The 20,260-nt window shown below is 43.7% G+C and overlaps 1 protein-coding gene across 1 annotated transcript; it reads left to right on the top strand.

Annotated features, from left to right (window-relative positions):
* Positions 1-980: 980 nt before the first annotated feature.
* On the top strand, positions 981-5,488 carry LOC112225830 (P43 5S RNA-binding protein-like). The gene is made up of 7 exons (XM_024389926.2): positions 981-1,202; positions 1,641-1,845; positions 1,955-2,043; positions 2,197-2,270; positions 3,726-3,956; positions 4,833-4,886; positions 5,315-5,488. The coding sequence occupies exons 4-7, from the start codon at positions 2,235-2,237 to the stop codon at positions 5,486-5,488; spliced, it is 495 nt and encodes a 164-aa protein (XP_024245694.2). The 5' UTR covers positions 981-1,202; positions 1,641-1,845; positions 1,955-2,043; positions 2,197-2,234.
* The last annotated feature ends 14,772 nt before the right edge of the window (positions 5,489-20,260 follow it).

The following is a 20,260-nucleotide window of genomic DNA, read 5'->3' as shown; positions in this document are numbered from 1 at the left end:
AAACAGGGTGTCTGTAATACTGAGATGCAGTGCCTTAGACTGCTGTGCCACTCGGGAGCCTCTCCGGCCAAGCCCTCCCCTAACCTGGACGACGCTGCGACAATTGTGCGCTACCCTATGGGGTGCCTTATTTCTATTATTAACTAGTTACCAACATAATAACAGTAAACAAGAAATGTTGCGTCCAATCCTTGGGATTGGTAATAATAGTTTCGTTTGATCAAGGAATTAATAAACTCTTGCAACAAAAAAATGCTACATCCTTATCTCTCTCTCATATCTGATTGTAGTAAGATATGCCACCCTCTGCTGTAAGAATACAGTAGTTGCGTCGCAGCGTGTTGAATACATGATGAACAGTGGTGATCTGTGTTGATTTAAAAAAAATATAAATATATATATAATATGTTTGACGTGACCTGCGTTTTGTATGTTTTTAAGTTCTGTTCAATTGAACGGAAACGGTGCTGTACTGAACGACCAGTTGAAGAGCCGGTAATGTTTGGTTTATCGGTTGGGAACGCTGTCAGCATGGCCACTGGCTTTTAAAGACGTCACGCATTGCTTCAAGCCAGTCCGCCACACCCACCAAAAGTACCTCAAGGTCTGTTCAATAACATGTTTTTAAAAATATTTTTAGCTTTATTTAACTAGGCAAGTCAATTAACTGCCTTGTTCAGAACGACAGATTTGTATCTTGCCAGCTCGGGGATTCGATCGAGCAACTTTTCGGTTACTGGCACAACGCTCTAACCCCTAGGCTACCTGCCGCCCCATGACTGGGGAATTGTGTCGTTCACTGCAAACCGTCTCGCAACGTAGCAAACGTTCAAGCGAACTGTGTCCACCTCAGGCATCGTGAGATCTGACATGTCTGCAATCAGTCAGCCTGGAACACGGCCATTCACTGCAAACACTTGACACCTGACTTTAGCAATTAATTCGGCACACATGCAACCTGGGTCAATTAACCTCAGTGCACTCTTAGAGGCTACAAGAGTTGTTGGCGTGGGGAACAGTCTCCTCTTGATTGGCAGTGTAACCGAATAGACGACTGTTTTCAGGAGGCTATGAACGCCGTAGCCCACGAACAGGACTCGGGTCCTCGACAACAGTTTTTCAACTGCAACCATGCTGATTGTGGGGCGACGTTCAAACGGGAGTGGCGTTTGAAAGAGCACGAGACCGTGCACACAGGAGCAGTAAATATGATATGGGGACATGGCTGATAATTTAGTGATTTTCGAATTCAGCTATGGTTCACGTGGATTTAACCCCATTCCCGAGCGAATTGATTTCGTGTAAAAAAAAAAAAAATGTTTTGCTGAAGTGCGTAGACTCGCGATAGTTCGAATGGGAAAGTTATTTCTGAAGTTTGAGCCTCATGATTGGAGTCAAAGATTACGATTGTGTAAACTATCATTTATTGCCATCTTGGTTCTCGTTTCTCAGCAACCTTTTCAATGCGAAGTGGCTGAATGTGGCCGTAGTTTCTCACGGAAATCTCACCTGAGCCGCCACGCACTTTGCCACTGGTGAAAGAATTCCGGTGTTAATTTCAGTTTACGTTTCATTTCGTACCCATGGGTTAGGCTATAGTTTGAGATTTAACTCACACTAGTTAATGTTTCACCCAACAGATGCACATTTTGTGAGTTGCACAACTGCTATCTTCAACGCGGACAAGTTGAAGTGACACGCCCATTTTGCCCACGGCGAAAAGGACAAGTACTTTAAGGTTGTTGTCCACTAGATGGCGCCGAATAACCACGTTGCTTTTTGGAGATTGCCCACATTCAGCATCCTCTATTCCCTTTTAAACGGATCCCCTTGGCCCTGGCATGTGTATGTTATGAAATGTGTTCTTGCCATTTAAGAAACCATTTCCTTTTATTTACCATCATCTCAATGTGCTGAATGTTATATTGACTTGCTTAATTTTCCCCATGTGCAGTGCAATTTCCCAAATTGCTTATTGACATTCAAGAAACGGAGGGTGTATAAATTACATTTGAAGGAGCATGGAATAGCTACTGCTTTCATGTAAGTCACAATCTTTAATTGATCATGTAGGCCTTATAGCCTTTGAAAATTGCACAAGGCCCAAGCTGTTGACGCATACTCTCTATTTAAAACACAAGTGTATGTTTTAGTAGATTAAAGGTTAAATTATTCGGTCCCTGGTTTTCTCTTCAGATGTTCAAAGAGAGGATGTGGAGTCAGGTTTGACACGCATGTCGCTCGCAAAGCCCATGAGAAGAAACATGCAGGTTTGTTCATTCGCCAATTTTGTCGGTCTTCTATTGCTGTCCTGTCTTGCGTCAATCAATTCAAAGATCTCACCTTTTGTATCGCTATAAAATTTTATTAGTCACATGCGCCGAATACAATAGGTGTAGACCTTACAGTGAAATGCTTACTTACGAGCCCCTAACCAACAATGCAGTTTAGAAAAAATATGTCTTAGATAAGTAACAAGTAATTAAAGAGCAGAAGTATAATTTAATTATTTTTTATATATATACACACACACACAGGGGGGTGGGGGTGCCAGTTGAGGTAGTATGTATGTAGGGTTATTAAAGTGACTATGTATAGATGACAAGAGTGGCTGGTGTGGTTGGGGGGGGGCAATACAAATAGTCTGGGTAGCCATTTGATTAGCTGTTCAGGAGTCTTATGGCTTGAGGGTAGAAGCTGTTTAGAAGCCTCTTGGACCTAGACTTGGCGCTCCGGTACCGCTTGCTGTGTGGTAGCAGAGGACAGTCTATGACTAGGGTGGCTGGAATCTTTGACCATTTTTAGGGCCGCCTGGTATAAAGGTCCTGAATGGCAGGAAGCTCGGCCCCGGGGATATACTGGGCCGTTCGCACTTCCATCTGTAGCTCTGCTCAGTTGCCATACCAGGCAGTGATGTATCCAATCAGGATGCTCTCGGTGGTGCAGCTGTAGAAACTTTTGAGGATCTGAGGACCCATGCCAAGTCTTTTCAGTCCCCTGAGGGGGAATAGGTTTTGTCGTGCCCTCTTCACGACTGTCTTGGTGTGCTTGGACCATGTTAGTTTGTTGGTGATGTGGACACCAAGGAACTTGAAGCTCTCAACCTGCTCCACTACAGCCCCATTGATGAGAATGGGGGTGTGCTCAGTCCTCTTTTTCCTGTAGTCCACAATCTCCTTTGTCTTGATCACGTTGAGGAAGATGACGGTAGCAGTTGTCATTGACTCTTAACCTAACACTGCCCATACATCTCTCCCACTCTGCAGGTTACCATTACCCACAGCCTGAATGCAATAATTTTGAGCAAACCTGGGGTAAAATGCACAAGCACATGGCCAAACCCCCTTAACTGGCACTGTTACTGAAGACTACGAAAAGCACGAATTACTGTACCAGTCCAGGCCAACCTGCCTTTACTGTTTGACTGTCATTGTTTTCACACTTTTGAATATTTTTCCTCGGTCTTTTACCACTTCTGTAAATGTCCTGCCTTCTACCCTGCTAGTTCTATTGTGACAGTGTTTGGGGGAAACGGCCTAAGATGTGTTGGCTGACTATTAATGCAATTAAGGGGAAGTTTATTTTATTGGTAACCTTCCGTGTCAAACATTCATACCCTTTACTCTGCCACCAGCTGCCTCTGCTCATACCATCTGTTTTGACTAATGGACAACTTGTTGGGCAGGAATCCAGTAGTGACATTTGCCTCTCTCCTGTCCCTGCAGCCACATTCACCTGTAAAGCTGTGCCAGAAGGTGTTTAAGCATGTGGACTCTCTGCGTAGACACAAGTGGACCCACACCCTGCAGAAGCCTGTCCTGCTGTGCCCCAGCAGTGGCTGCAAGGCCTACGTCTCCACTACCTTCAACCTGCAGCACCACATCCACAAGGCCCATCTGCAGCTCCTCAAGTACCATTGCTACTTCCCCGACTGCCACAGGACCTTTGCCATGAGGGTATGTACTGTGGGGCCTGTGTTCCGACGGCGTGAGACTGGTGTTCTAGGATCAGGTCCTGCAGTTCAATATGCTCTAAGGTGAAACTGATCCTCTATCAACACTCTTACTGAGCCTTTCACTCTTTTGGAGTAAGGACCCTAGTTGTTACACTTCCTGTGCTCCCCTGGTTAAGGGTTCCTTTTATCTGGCCAGGTAAGCGTTTGCAGTTAAATTATACAAATGTGTCAACTTTCCAGAGGGCATTTAGTCATTCAAGGCCCTAGATATAGTGGAACTGTTTGCCATTTCCATTGTCTTAGGCATATTATTTGTTTAGATGAGGGATGGGCAACTCCAGTTGGTGTCCCACTTTTGCCTAAGTTAACACACCACTCCAACAATTATCTGTTTGGAATGCAATTAATCAGCTGTTTGCTAGGATGGGGGGGGGGGGTGAGACCGCTGCTTTTAGGCAGTCTAGTTTGCTGTTCTCTATTGAACACACTTGCAGCTTAGGGCAGAAAGCTACCTCTTCAGCCTGCCTGTCAGCTGTCTTACTAAGAACATGCATCCATAACTGTCTTGTCTTCTACAGTGACGACATGCAGTTGGGTTTCAATCTCTGCATATGCAAAGCAGCCTCATGAATTTCTGAGTCGTCACTGAATGTCTTGTCAATTAACTTCTAGTGGCGTATTTTCTATCACCTCCCCGTGGACAAAATGAAATTTTAATCGCAAGAAATATTTGTCCATGTAGTGGATGGAGATGTTTGCCGTTGTGGCGCTGGTACGGTATAAATGTTAAGAATAGATTTGATGTTCATACTTTGCTGCTGTCATAATGTTTGTACTCCATCGTTGTCGTGATGAACATCTCTGTTCAATCTTCCAGGAGAGCCTAAGCAGACACCTGGCTCACCACGACCCAGATGCCAACCCTGAGAAGGTAAGCATGTTTTTAGTCCAACTATCCTCTGTGGGTAAGATGACGTGAGTCTACTGTTTGGAGTGCTGAGTGTCTGGCTCTGGCCAGGTGATCATTGGTCTGTATGTGTGCCCTGAACCATGTCTTTGAACCAGTTGAAGGTGGAGTCCCTTAGATGTCTGGTAGATTGATGGGAATCTATAGCAGCTTTGGGCATAGTGGGGCTCGAGGGAGGGGTGGTGTTGACTCGCACAATGTCAGTCTTGTCTCAATTTGTCCAGCTCTGAAGCCCCTACAGGAACTGAGGTCCTTCTACACAGGCTTCCTGTCTACTGGGCAGTTAAAGTTAATGAGCGTTCTGAACATTTGTAGTGGTGAATTGTTCCACTAAACATTTTATACCTCCGAAATCCATTTTCCTCTGTCGCATCTTGTTTTTCTCTCTGTAGCAGAAGCGCAAGCGACCAAAGAAGTACTGGCAGAAGCGTCTGGAAGGCCACCAGCTGCCCCTGGTGGAGGACGACCTGCGGCACCTCTTCGCATTGCGCATGAGGGTATCACGACGGACCAAGGTTGAGGTTAACCTCTCAGGCCCTTCAAGAACTTTGTGGAATCGGAGGTAAAGCCTACCCTCCTTCCCTAGGCCCTGTGGAGGTCACACAGCCAGAGGTCACTGTGGTCAGGGTTTAAACTGAGATCTTGAATGAGTTTTTTGAAGTAAAAAATCTTGAATGATTTTTAAAAAAATGGTACATATAAAGCTATTTGTCTCATTGTTTTCCTGTATAGAAGCACTTGAGTTTTGTTTGCATCCTTTGCCTGATCAGACCTGACCCAATATAAATAAATCTTTTGAAGTTGTTTGTCTAAATGTTCAGGGAAGATGGGATTGTGCCACCTAGTTTCTCTCCCAACTAAATCAGTAATGACCTGTCAGGGTGCTCAATCACCCTGCATCAGTCCTTAGTGTAAATACGGCTTGGGTCGTGTCTCTTGATCAGCGGGAGGTAATGACTCGGTTGCATTTTAATGATGCCAAGGAATGCAACCGGAACCAGCGACGCAAATTTTGGCACAAACCATTTTGTGTGATGTCAGTTTACAGACCTAGTGCCATAATGGGTGTGCAGATTGACTTGCATTGACGTGAACTTTTCCTGACCTATGAGTGATGAGTCCCCCACCATTGATTCTTCAAAGCGCAGGGCTCTGCTCAGGCACCAGGTCCACGTCACTAGATGACTCCTCAATCCAAACCCCCGGTAGAGGGGGAGAGCTGAGAACTGTCAGTACAAAATTGTCAGCTTTACAATTGGTGTGCCTTTTGAAAGACTGCAGAATAATTTAAGTCTGACCAGTGACGGATTGTATCAAACATTTCTTCCATCAGTCTCTGCCCCTATCTGCCACTTCAACTGAATTGCTCTGTAATGTGGCTAGCTTTCTAGTGTTTGTTCCATCAGAACCCTGTATGACTTCAGCTGACTGCTAATGGCTAGTCTGCTGTGTTGCTGCCTACAGAGTGCGCTCCGTGATTAAATCAGTTTCCACCTGAACTTGTCCAATAAAGCTATACTGAATAAAAATGCAACAATTTCAAAAAACTTACTGGGTCACAGTTCAGATGTGGAAATCAGTTCAATTGGGCCCTAATCTATGGATTTCACAGAACCCCACTGCCACCATGGGGCACTCTGTTCACAATGTTGACATCAGCAAACTGCTCAACCACACTAAGCCATACACTATCTGCCCGGAACAATTGAAACCTGGATTCTTTTGTGGAGAGTGTACTTCTCCAGTGGCCAACAAAGGTGAACATTTCCCCACTGATGTCTGTTACGACTCTGAACTGCAGTCAGGTCAACACCCTGGTGAGGACGATGAGCTTCCCTGAGACTGTTTCTGACAGATACGCAGAAATTCTTCGGTTGAGCAAACCCAGTTTCATCCTCTGTCTGACTGGCTGGTCTCGGATGATCCCACAGGTGAAAGCCGGATGTGGAGGTCCTGGGCTGGCATGGTTACACGTGAGGCTGGTTGGACGTATTGCCAAATTCTCTGAAATGACATTGGCGGCTGTTTATGGTAGAAACATGAACACAATTATTTGGCAACACTGGTGGATTGCACGCTCCCTCGACCTCAGACATCTGTGGCGTTGTGTTACAAAACGACTTTTTATAGTGGCCTTTTATTGTCCCCAGCACAAGGTGGACCTGTGTAATGATTATTCTGTTGAATCATCTTATTGAAATGCCACACCTGTCAGGTGGATGGGTTATCTTGGCAGAGTAGAAATGCTCACTAACAGGGATGTAAACCAAATTTGAGGGAAATGGGCTTTTCATGCATTTGGAAAATCTCTGCAATCTTTTATTTCAGCTCATGTACATGGGACCAACACTTTACATGACGCGTTTATATTTTTGTTCAGTGTCATTTTAGTTTTCCATGTTGTGCCTACTGAACAATTTACGGCTCTATTCAAACTGTATCACGGAAGTTGAGTTTTGCAGCGTGATTGAAATTTAACATCAATGTTCCCGCTTTAGGGGAGACTGCATTCACTGTAAACACTGCATATGTCAGCTCAATCCTGAATGACCTTATTTCTACCGCGGAATCTGTAACTCCTCAGCTTCAACCGTTTGAGTCACTTTTTACCCTGTCAACTCACCAGTTGGAGAAAATGGAGAGTGTAGGAAGGCTAACTTGTAATCATACACCTACAGTGTAGACACAATCGTACACATGAGGTAATGTGTACTCTATACAAAATGAATGGTTTGTACGCAGATCCTCTTTTACACACTGGTGTACCATCATATTCCAAGGTGTCTAGTTGTCCAAGGCCTGTGTTGTGGCTGTAATATGGCTGGGTCCAGTTTGACATTTCAAAGCCTTTGCTAAAGCCCACTTCCAGCCTGTCATGGAAGCTCTATTGGAGTCATTACTTTTGATGTGTTTTTCTGCTGCTGTTGTGGTGCTCCTTCTCCAGGGCTGCTCCTGCCGCCTCAGGCCGTGGCAACTTGTAATCCTTCACATAAACCTGGCCTATATGTCTGCTGCTCTGCTGGCTAACGGCCCAAACCATGGAGAGGGAACACGTGCGCTCTCCGTCTCTCCACTGTGTGTTTATGTGGTGCTAATGTACAAGTGTTTATAATTACTTTGCATTTTGGTGCTTTGTGTGAAATGTGTTTTTACAACAGATTAGACCCTAACAGAAAGTCTTTGTTGCCCTCGTGTCCGAAGCGTAATTGAAATGTAAATGATTCACAAGTGTTCAGGGTGAGACAGGGTTAATTATAAATGGTGTGAGTCTGTGTTTGAGGGCTTTCAAAACAATGTGTTGCTTTGATGATTTATGATTTATTGTAATGGAACATCAGGGGGTCTCTAAGAATTTACAGTTGAGATTCAGCAGACTAGCTGTTTGGAAGATTGGCCCTGGCTGACTCCATGGTAATAAAATGTTTAAAATTCAGCATATATGCATAGACCACTTTCCTTTGCTCTTCATTTCCCCAGATTCATAAACATTTAATTTCCCAGAACAGTTATTCTAATAAATCTTTTTACATAGAATGCTGAATATATTTCAGCAATAAGGCCCAAGTGGGTGTGGTATAATGTAGGTCCAAAATACCACGTCTAAGGGCTGGACACAGCCCTTAGCTGTGGTATATTGGCCATAAATCACAAACACCTGAGGTGCCTCATTGCTATTATAAACTTGTTACCAACGTAATTAGAGCAGTAAAAATAAATGTTTTGTCATACCCGTGGTATATAGTCTGATATACCATGGTTGTCAGCCAATCAGCATTCAGGGCTCAAACCAGCCAGTTTATAAATATATATACATTTGAAGTCGGAAGTATACATACACTTAGGTTGGAGTCATTAAAACTCATTTTTCAACCACTCCACAAATTTCTTGTTAATTAACAAACTATAGTTTTGGCAAGTCGGTTAGGACATCTACTTTGTGCATGACACAAGTCATTTTTCCAACAGTTGTTTACAGATTATTTAACTTATAATTAACTGTTTTACAATTCCAGTGGGTCAGAAGTTCACATACACTAAGTTGACTGTGCCATTAAACAGCTTGGAAAATTCCAAAAATTATGTCATGGCTTTAGAAGCTTCTGATAGGCTAATTGACATTATTTGAGTCAATTGGAGGTGTACCTGTGGATTTACTTCAAGGCCTACCTTCAAACTCAGTGCCTCTTTGCTTGACATCATGGGAAAACAAAATAAATCAGCCAAGACCTCAGAAAAATAATTGTAGACCTCCACATGTCTGGTTCATCCTTTGGAGCAATTTCCACACACCTGAAGGTACCATCATACCGCTCAGGAAGGAGATGCGTTCTGTCTCCTAGAGATGATCGTACTTTTGTGCGAAAAGTGCAAATCATTCTCAGAACAACAGCAAAGGACCTTGTGAAGATGCTGGAGAAAACAGGTAAAACGAGTCCAATATCGACATAACCTGAAAGGCCGCTCAGCAAGGAAGAAGCCACTGCTCTAAAACTGCCATAAAAGAGCCAGACTACGGTTTGCAACTGCACATGGGGACAAAGATCATACTTTTTGGAGAAATGTCCTCTGGTCTGATGAAACAAAAATGGAACTGTTTGGCCATAATGACCATCATGATGTTTGGAGGTAAAAGGGGGAGGTTTGCAAGCCGAAGAATACCATCCCAACCGTGAAGCACAGGGGCAGCAGCATGTTGTGGGGGTGCTTTGCTGCAGGAGGGACTGGTGCACTTCACAAAATAGATGGCATCATGAGGGAGGAAAATTATGTGGATATATTGAAGCAACATCTCAAGACATCAGTCAGGAAGTTAAAGCTTGGTCGCAAATGGGTCTTCCAAATGGACAATGCCCCCAAGCATACTTTCAAAGTTGTGGCAAAATCACTTAAGAACAACAAAGTCAAAAATATTGGAGTGGCCATCACAAAGCCCTGACCTCAATCCTATAGAAAATTTGTGGGCAGAACTGAAAAAGCATGTGCAAGCAAGGAGGCCTAGAAACCTGACTCAGTTACACCAGCTCTGTCAGGAGGAATGGGCCAAAATTCACCCAACTTATTGTGGGAAGCTTGTGGAAGGCTACCTGAAACATTTGACCCAAGTTAAACACTTTAAAGGCAATGCTACCAAATACTAATTGAGTGTATGTATGTAAACTTCAGACTTCAACTGTATATAGTACCAGTCAAAAGTTTGGAAACACCTACTCATTCAAGGGCTTTTTATTTTTACTATAAGTTCTTGACATTTTCCATATTGACTGACCTTCATGTCTTAAAATAATGATGGGCTATCGTTTCTCTTTGCTTATTTAAGTTGTTCTTGGCATAATAAGGACTTGGTCTTTTACCAAATAGGGCTATCATCTGTATACCACCCTTACCTTGTCAAAACACAACTAATTGGCTCAAACACATAAATTCCACAAATGAACTTTTAACAAGGCACAGCTGTTAATTGAAATGCATTCCAGGTGACTGCCTCATGAAGCCGGTTGAGAGAATGCCAAGAGTGTGCAAAGCTGTTATCAAGTCAAAGGGTGGCTACTTTGAAGAATCTCAAATGTAAAATACATTTTGATTTGTTTAACACTTTTTTTTGGTTACTACATGATTCCATACGTCTCACCATCAACAGTGAAAAGGCAACTCCGGGATGCTGGCCTTCTAGGCAGAGTTTATAAGAAAAACGCCATATCTCAGACTGGACAATAAAAATAAAAGATTAAGATGGGCAAAAGAACACAGACACTGGACAGAGGAACTCTGCATAGAAGGCCAGCATCCTGGAGTCGCCTCTTCACCATTGATGTTGAGACTGGTGTTTTGCGGGAACTATTTAATTAAGCTGCCAGTTGAGGACTTGTGAGGCATCTGTTTCTCAAACTAGACACTCTAATGTAATTGTCCTCTTGCTCAGTTGTCCACCAGGGCCTCCCACTCCTCTTTCTATTCTGGTTAGAGCCAGTTTGCGCTGTTCTGTGAAGGGAGTAGTACACAGCGTTGTACGAGATCTTCAGTTTCTTGGCAATTTCTCGCATGGAATAGCCTTCATTTCTCAGGACAATAATAGACTGACAAGTTTCAGAAGAAAGTTCTTTGTTTCTGGCCATTTTGAGCCTGTAATCGAACCCACAAATGCTGACGCTCCAAATACTCAACTAGTCTAAAGAAGGCCAGTTTTATTGCTTCTTTAATCAGGACAACAGTTTTCAGCTGTGCTAACATAATTGCAAAAGGATTTTCTAATGATCAATTAGCCTTTTAAAATGATAAACTTGGATTAGCTAACACAACATGCCTTTGGAACACAGGAGTGATGGTTGCTGATAATGGGCCTCTGTACGCCTATGTAGATATTTCATTTAAAAAATCTGCCATTTCCAGCTTCAATAGTCATTTACAACATTAACAATGTCTACACTGTATTTCGGAACAATTTGATGTTATTTTAATGGACAAAAAAACCAAGGACATTTCTAAGTGACCCCAAACTTTTGAACGGTATTGTATATATATACTGAACAAAAATATAAACTCAACATGTAAAGTGTTGGTCCCATGTTTCATGAGCTAAAAAACATTTTCCATACTCACGGAAATAGTATTTCTCTAAATCTTTTTGCACAAATTAGTTTACATCCCTGTTGGTGAGCTTTTCTCCTTTGCAAAGATAATCCATCCACTTGACAGGTGTGGCATACCGAGAAGCTGATTAAACTGCATGATCATTACACAGGTGCACCTTGTGCTGGGGGCAGTAGAAGCCCAATCTAAAATGTGCGGTTTTGTCAAACAACACAATGTCACAGATGTATCAAGTTTTGAGGGAGCATACAATTGGCATGCTGACTGCAGGAATGTCCACTTGAGCTGTAGCCAGATAATTTAATGTTCCTTTCTCTACCATAAACCTCCTCCAACATAATTGTAGAGAATTGGCAGTGTATCCAACCGACCTCATAACCACAGACCACGTATAACCACGCCAGCCCAGGACCTCCACATGCGGCTTCTTCACCTGTGGGATCGTCTGAGACCAGCCACCCAGACAGCTGATGAAACTGTAGGTTTGCACAACCTAATATTTTTTTCAGAAACCTTCTCAGGGAAGCTTATCTGCATACTCATCGTCCTCACCAGGGTCTTGACCTGACTACAGTTCAGCGTCGTAACCAACTTCAGTGGGCAAATGCTCACCTTTTAATGGCCTCTGGCACACTAGAGAAGTGTGCTCTTCACGGATGAATCCCGGTTTCAACAGTACCAGGCAGATGGCAGACAGCGTGTATGGCGTTGTGTGGGCAAGCGGTTTGCTGATGTCAACATTGTGAACAGAGTGCCCCATGGTGGCGGTGAGGTTCTGGTATGGGCAGGCATAAGCTAAGGACAGTGAACACAATTTTATCAATGGCAATTAGAATGCACAGAGATATCGTGACAAGATCCCAAGGCCCATTGTCGTGCCCTTCATTCACCACCATCACCTCTTGTTTCAGCATGATATTACACGGCCCCATTTCGCAAGGATTTGTACACAATTCCTGGAAGCTGACATTTTCCCAGTTCTTCCATGGTCTGCATACTCACCAGACATGACACCCATTGAACATGTTTGGGATGCTCTAGATTGTCATGTACAACAACAATGTCCAGCAATTTTGCACAGTCATTGAAGATGACTGGGACAACACTCCACAAGCCACAATCAACAGCTGCAAGAGGAAAATGGTAGTCACACCAGATACTGATTGGTTTTCGGATCCACGCCCCTACCTTCAAAAAAAAGTATCTGTGACAAACAGCTGTATATCTGTATTCTCAGTCATGTGAATCCATAGATCCTTTGGCCACCTTTCCTTCCAGTTCTCTGCTGCCAATGACTGGAACGAACTGTAAAAATCACTGAAGTTGGAGACTCATATCTCCCTCACTAACTTTAAGCAGCAGCTGTCAGAGCAGCTCACAGATCACTGCACCTGTACATAGATCCTCTGTAAGTAGCCCATCCAACTACCTCATCCCCATACTGTATATATTTATTTATTTAGCTCCTTTGCACCCCAGTATCTCTAATTACACATTCATCTTCTGCACATCTATCACTCCAGCGTTTAATTGCTATATTGTAATTACTTCGCCACTTTGGCCTATTTATTGCCTTTACCTCCCTTATCTTACCTCATTTGCTCACACTGTATATAAACTTTTTCTACTGTATTATTGACTGTATGTTTTCTTGTTCTCAACTAGCCTACCTGGTTAAATAAAGGTTAAATAAAAAAAATATTAGATTAGGGCCTAATGCGTCTATTTCAATTGACTGATTTCCTTATATGAACTGTAGCTCAGTAAAATCTTTAAAATGGTTGCTGTTGCGTGTATATTTTTGTTCAGTTTATTTTTGTTCATTATATTTGAAACGGTAAGCTTTTCTCTGTTGCCCCAGGCTGTGGCACATGCTGTTTCCACTAGCGTCATCGTATTGGCACAGCAGCATCATCTCCCACGAGAATTAGACTAGCCAAGCTTTGTTTCAAGCGCAGGACACAGCTGGTATGGTTCGACCTGCACGTTTGGTTTTGCAGCGCCGACAAGAGCAACAGCGCAGATCAGAATCACACGCGCGGTTAGTCGCAGCCAGCCCTTCTCCCATCAGACCAGGCTAAAATGCCACGCTAATTGTTCCAGCCAGTTTTGACCTTTGAAATAACATGCTGGACCTCATTACTTCCCTATTTACCTCACACAGTGCAGTGGAGGAACAGAGCTTTATACTCTGCTCTGGAACCATCTCAGCATCGAAGAATAGAATGTTGGGGTTAAATTCATTTAAAAAAAAAACGTTTTTATTGTCTCCCTTCTAATTAAAGTTTTGCCAATTATATGAAATGAAATTAATTGCGTTGAATAGCTAAGTGTTGGAGTGGAGATTAGAGCAATTTGTGGGCTCACACATGGGAACGTGTAAGCAGTGCTGTTTCTGTAGGAGATGTAGAGAGATACAGACACAGTGGATGGAAGGAGCTGAATCCTGATTTTTGGTCAGCTCAATATACTGAATGAATTGCTGCTGGCTTGTCATCATGGTTCCATCCCTCACTCACACTGGCTTCTTTGTAGAGATGTCCAGCAGGCAGGACAGCTGTCGTTGCACTAGATGAGTAGCTAGCTTGGCTTACAGAATGGCTGAGTGAGTGTGCTGAAGTAGTAGTCGGTTTAATATCCTGGTTGGATGTAAGGATCCCTGAGTGAATAGATTGTCCATTGACTAGTTGGTGAATTGACTGATTGGGTTATCTGGTACCACTAGGACTGACCTGAGAGCTGTAACAGAGGTGAGGAGGAGAGAGTGGGTTAGTGGGTAGCCTATAGTCAAATTCTCCATCCTCTTTGCTCAACTACACCAAACAGGTCATCTACATTATGTAACAAGACTCTACTGAACCAGCTATCGTAGTGGTGCAGCACTGCGATATGATGTGAAGGTTTAAATAACTTTGTGCCACATCCTTCTGTCTCAGTTGGAGGTTGATTAAGGAGAAGTAGGACAACAAGAGGAGGGTAGCGGCTACGGTAGAGCCGAGCATAAATTTGGAGAACCCTGGGAAACGGACAGGGACTTAAAGTGAAGTAGGTTAGCCGTCAGTCCTCCTCACCCTGATATAGCCCTACTGCCTCCAGAATAGATGACCCACAACTGTGAGAGACCTCTTCTCCCCCTCCCTTTCTCCTTCCATCCCTGGCCTAGTTTGAGAATATAGCAGCTGTAGCTGTCGTGAGTAATAACATGGCTTCCTAACTAGAACCCAGCTTTAGTACTATTTAGACCAATTTACCCCCCCCAAAAAAAAAAAAAAGTTTCCTACTTAGTTCCCCCTGCATTACGATGATGTCATTTTTTGGTCCTATATACCATAATGGAAATATTGATGGCATGGGAATGAAGATGCATTCCTGGAAATGTACAGTATAGATTTAAATGATTATTTATTTGATTTATATTATTACTTCACACACGCCACACACACACCTGCATCCACACACACACACACACACACACACACACACACACACACACACACACACACACACACACACACACACACATCCACTGTTTGTTTGCTGTTGCATTTGTGCTGTTGCCAGTGTCTTCTGTCTGTGTTGTCGTACAATTTTTTAAAATTTGTATTATCCCAGCCCCCATCCCCGCAGGGGGCCTTTTGCCATGCCGTCATTGTAAATAGCAATTTGTTCTTAATTGATAATAACAAAGCGGCCTCCCCACCCCTGTTTTTGCTGAGGGATGGGGCTGGAGGAATGTAACCATTCTCAAATTTGTAGACAGAACTATGTATGAAAAGACTGACCATCCATCATATCAAAATTATAGCTTGAACCATGTGTTGAGGCTGTATAGAATTTTCAGGAATTGCTTTTAACGATTCACATGTTCAATCCATAAGTTTAAGATGGAATAGTTCATACTTCTGTCACATTCCATGACGCTCAGTTAGGAAGTTAGGAAGCCAAACAGTTCAGAGTAAATCCCTCACATCAACAAGCTATAAAAGACAGTGATGTAAACCAATGGAGAGTCAGAGTAGCAGACGCTTCATGTTGGCATTCAGAGTCAATATAAACCCTACTTCCTTCCTGTGTGTGAAATTGGCTTAGATGATTGGATATCTAGGCAGGGGGGCTGGGTTCCTAGGAAACAGGAATCACAGCAGGGGTCAGGAAACTGAAACCCACCAAGAAGGGGGCAGAGGTGCAGGGTGATGGTTTACTGGGGAACAGCCAATCACTTCCCTTGGAGGGGTAAATAGTGAATTTGAAAAAAAATCATGTCCCAATGACATTTTTGTCGATGAAGTTGTTTTTGTCTTGTCTGTGCTGACTCACCACTCCCTTCAATTTTTCGACGTCACTTTTCTGTTTTGGTGTGTTTTGTTTTCCCGTGGTTGTCTAGTGGTTCTGGATCCTGGATGGTGCTCACATTGTTCAGCTGTATTCCTGTTATAACAAACAAACAAACTCTCCTTGGCTCTCTGTCTCTGTCTACACTATCTTTCTCTCTGTGTCTTACTCTCCCTGTCTAATCATTTACCTCTGCCAAGATCATAGCAAGGACAATCTCTTCTCTTCTTTGCTCTCCTTCTCTCACATCATGTCACATCTTACACTTCACTGTCACAGCCTTGTCTCTACCCCTCTCTCTCTCCTTGTTATGTTGCCAATATTTCTCTACTTGCACTTTTGCTTTCTCTGTTTGTCTCCTCTTCCATTCCTCCTGTGCCAGAGTTTATCCTTACAGTTCCCCTTCAGTCTGCATCCAGTTTACTCGTTCTCCTTCCTGCCCCCAACTTTTCATCCCCCTCTCATTGAAGTACTGTCAAATGCTTCATGAATATATGAAAAGGGCACCATATGTCTCAGTTCCCCCCCCTCTCTCTCTCTCTCCCTCTCTCTCTCTCTCTCTCTGTCTGCTTCTCTCTCTGACTCTCTCTCTGACTCTCTCTCTCTCTCCCTCCTCTCTCCCTCTCTCTCTCTCTCTCTTTGCTTCTCTCTCTGCCTCTCTCTCTCTCTCTCTCTCTCTGCTTCTCTCTCTCTCTGCTTTTCTCTCTGCCTCTCTGTCTCTCTCTCTCTCTGGCCCTCTCTCTCTCTCTGCCTCTATCTCTCTCTATCTCTGCCTCTATCTCTGCCTATATCTCTCTCTCTCTGCCTCTATCTCTCTCTCTGCCCCCTCTCTCTCTCTGACTATCTCTGCCTCTCTCTCTCTGCCCCTCTCTCTCTCGCTCTCTGACTCTCTCTCTGCCTCTATCTCTCTCTGCCCCTCTCTCTCTTGCTCTCTGACTCTCTCTCTGTCTCTCTCTCTCTCTGCCCCGCTCTCTCTCGCTCTCTGACTCTCTCCCTGCCTCTATCTCACTCTCTCTGCCTCTATCTCTCTCTCTCTGCCCCTCTCTCTCGCTCTCTGACTCTCCCTCTCTCTCTCTCTCTCTCTCTCTCTGCCCCGCTCTCTCAATAATTTTTCAAAATTTCAATTTAAGGGGATTTATTGGCATAGGAAACATATGTTGACATTGCCAAAGCAAGTGAAATAGATAATAAACAAAAGTGAAATAAACAATAAAAAATGAACTCTCTCTCTCCAGCTTAAAGCAAATATATTATATTTCTATTCATCTTGTGAGATGGCTCAACGAGTGGAGGGAGACTATGATAATATATATATATTTATTTATTTATTTATTTGATTGTCTGGTTAATTGTGTGGTGTTGCCACTTCAGTTCACAGCATGGGTCAGATATCACAGGTAGCAATGAAATCCCTGATTAAATTGTGAGTGAATAGCAATGAGTTTTGACGTCTCCAAACTCCATGCATTGACAAGGGATTGATGGCGTAGGTTGAGGGGAACAATATTATGCATTCTCTGGGGCCCAGGATTTGCATAATATAGTCATGAATGTGAAACTAGATTTTATGAAAGGACACAGTGACATTATTGATCTCGGCAGTGTATCGGGTTAATTTATGTATGATTAGGCTTGAGTTACTCTGCCATGGATGACTGTTACCTGTGCTGCAACTGACATCATTGTTGTGATTAAAAAGTGGGAGCAATTTTGGTTTGATTACATTTAGTTGGTTTGATTACATTAACTTTGGTCGTGAACCAGTGAATAATTTCCAAGTAATATTTTTGCTACTCAATCAACATCCGCCTCCTTATTCTCTCTGTTGTTCTGAATAGGAAAGAAGAAACGGACAAATTTCAGTCTGTTGCAGTCAGTTCTGCATAGCCTATCCTCGTCTACCAGATGCTCTCTGTCTCAGCTTCCTCCTTTCCTATGCTTTATCTACTAGGGTGTCTGTGGTAGTGCTATCTACTGGGGTGTCTGTGGTAGTTCTATCTACTGGGGTGTCTGTGGTAGTACTATCTACTGGGGTGTCTGTGGTAGTACTATCTGCTGGGGTGTCTGCGGTAGTGCTATCTGCTGGGGTGTCTGTGGTAGTGCTATCTGCTGGGGTGTCTGCGGTAGTGCTATCTGCTGGGGTGTCTGTGGTAGTGATATCTGCTGGGGTGTCTGTGGTAGTGCTGGTATATTTGTGGTAGTTCTATCTGCTGGGGTGTCTGTGGTAGTTCTATCTGCTGGGGTGTCTGTGGTAGTGCTATCTGCTGGGGTGTCTGTGATAGTGCTATCTACTGGGGTGTCTGTGATAGTGCTATCTACTGGGGTGTCTGTGGTAGTTCTATCTGCTGGGGTGTCTGTGGTAGTTCTATCTGCTGGGGTGTTTGTGGTAGTTCTATCTGCTGGGGTGTCTGTGGTAGTTATGTCTGCTGGGGTGTCTGTGGTAGTTCTATCTGCTGGGTTGTCTGTGGTAGTGCTATCTGCTGGGGTGTCTGTGGTAGTACTATCTGCTGTGATGTCTGTGGTAGTGCTATCTGCTGGGGTGTCTGTGGTAGTGCTATCTGCTGTTATATCTGTGGTAGTGCTGGTATATTTGTGGTAGTTCTATCTGCTGGAGTGTCTGTGGTAGTGCTATCTGCTGGGGTGTCTGTGGTAGTGCTATCTGCTGTGATGTCTGTGGTAGTGCTATCTGCTTGGGTGTCTGTGGTAGTGCTATCTGCTGTGATGTCTGTGGCAGTGCTATCTGTTGGGGTGTCTGTGGCAGTGCTATCTGTTGGGGTGTCTGTGGTAGTGCTATCTGCTGGGGTGTCTGTGGTAGTTTTATCTGCTGGGGTGTCTGTGGTAATGCTTTCTGCTGGGGTGCAGGTGGTAGTGCTATCTGCCTGGGTGTCTGTGGTAGCTCTATCTGCTGGGGTGTCTGTGGTAGTTCTATCTGCTGGGTTGTCTGTGGTAGTGCTATCTGCTGGGGTGTCTGTGGTAGTACTATCTGCTGTGATGTCTGTGGTAGTGCTATCTGCTGGGGTGTCTGTGGTAGTGCTATCTGCTGTGATGTCTGTGGCAGTGCTATCTCCCAGTGGTGAGTGTGTAGAGGGGAACCCTAGAGGTGTGTGTTTGACATGACCACCAAGGTGAGAGAAAGGAGAGGAGACAGGTATACAGGAGGCTGGTAAACTGGATCTGAAAATAACATTGTGAGAAATGTAGTAAGGATGACAAAAATGCCAGATAGCAAACAAGCTCACATTACAGCCAGTCTGTCTGCATGTCCTCCTCTGAGAAATGATTGCTGTATTTACGTTTGCAGTTGTATTAAATCTCTCTGGTGTTCTGTCACTATGTCAGTGAGGTGGTCAGGAGAAAGAACAAATGAGGAGAGGAGAGAGACAAATGTAGTGTTTGTTGAGGTGCATCATTAATCTGAAACGAGGTGAGGAGGAGGGAGCGATGGAGATGGATAGATATGGTCTTTGTAAACAGAAGGAAAGAAGAGTGTAATTAATGGACAGAAGGAGAGGGTGAGAGGCAGAGAGATAGCCTGGAGTATTTGAAGAGTAGACTGATAAATTATTAGTGGAGGACAGAGAGGGACTCTGTGAGAGAAAGGTCATTTACAGCGAGACAGAAAAGGGCTTGATGTGTATTGTTCACTCAGACAGTTCCGCAGTAAAGCAGACTTCAAAGTGTTTCTGACACTCTGGGTTGACTCCTCCTGCTCCGTATCGTTCCGTTTCTCTAAACGTCAAATTTGGAAATTGCTCCAAATGTAAAATGCAGAAGGTTAAGGGTTAATGTTTTGGATCGGGTTAAAACATTATGTTTCAGCACTCATTTCAAATGGTTACGGTAAGGGTTAAAGGTTTGGGATCGGGTTAAAACAAACATTTTTTGAAACAATGGTCCACCACTGGGATTAAACACATAACCATGTGATCCAGAGTCATAGGATCACACCGTCCGCCACGATATCCACAACTGCCATAGCAAAAACCCAAGCCTACCTGATGGTAATAGTGCTCACTGTTTCCCCTAAAGGTCCGTTTTGAAGTCATTTCTTGATGTCCTCAGGACATTTAAAAATATATATTTTTTAATTGAACTTCTATTTAACTAGGCATGTCGGTTAAGAACAAATTCTTATTTACAACGACGGCCTACGTGGATAGACGTCCAATTTCGAAGTCACTCTTGAGTGATCTGCGTGGTACGCTACAGCCTCATGAGGAGGCTGAGGCTCATGTTTCATTAATACAGGGCAGCACGCAGGGAGAGAGGAGGCTGGGTCACCTCAGCTTAATTTGAGGAAATGTGTTAAACAAATTCTACGCAGGGTAATAATGACACGCCTAAAAAAATACTGCCCCTGAACACCACCACTACTGATCCTGAACCAGTCTGTATCAGACCTACAACGGCAGGGTAGC

The sequence above is a fragment of the Oncorhynchus tshawytscha genome, linkage group LG27 (genome assembly GCF_018296145.1).
Source record: "Oncorhynchus tshawytscha isolate Ot180627B linkage group LG27, Otsh_v2.0, whole genome shotgun sequence".
NCBI lineage: Eukaryota > Metazoa > Chordata > Actinopteri > Salmoniformes > Salmonidae > Oncorhynchus > Oncorhynchus tshawytscha.
Note: the sequence above shows the minus strand (reverse complement) of the source record. Positions and strands in the feature narration are given on the sequence as shown.

What these genes read in the sequence shown, in the direction of transcription:
- LOC112225830 (XM_024389926.2), top strand. Translation starts at nt 2,235, where the DNA reads ATGTCGCTCGCAAAGCCCATGAGAAGAAACATGCAG. An exon ending in CCATGAGAAGAAACATGCAG is followed by an intron (nt 2,271 to 3,725) that starts GTTTGTTCATTC and finishes CTGTCCCTGCAG; the next exon opens with CCACATTCACCTGTAAAGCT. An exon ending in ACAGGACCTTTGCCATGAGG is followed by an intron (nt 3,957 to 4,832) that starts GTATGTACTGTG and finishes TCAATCTTCCAG; the next exon opens with GAGAGCCTAAGCAGACACCT.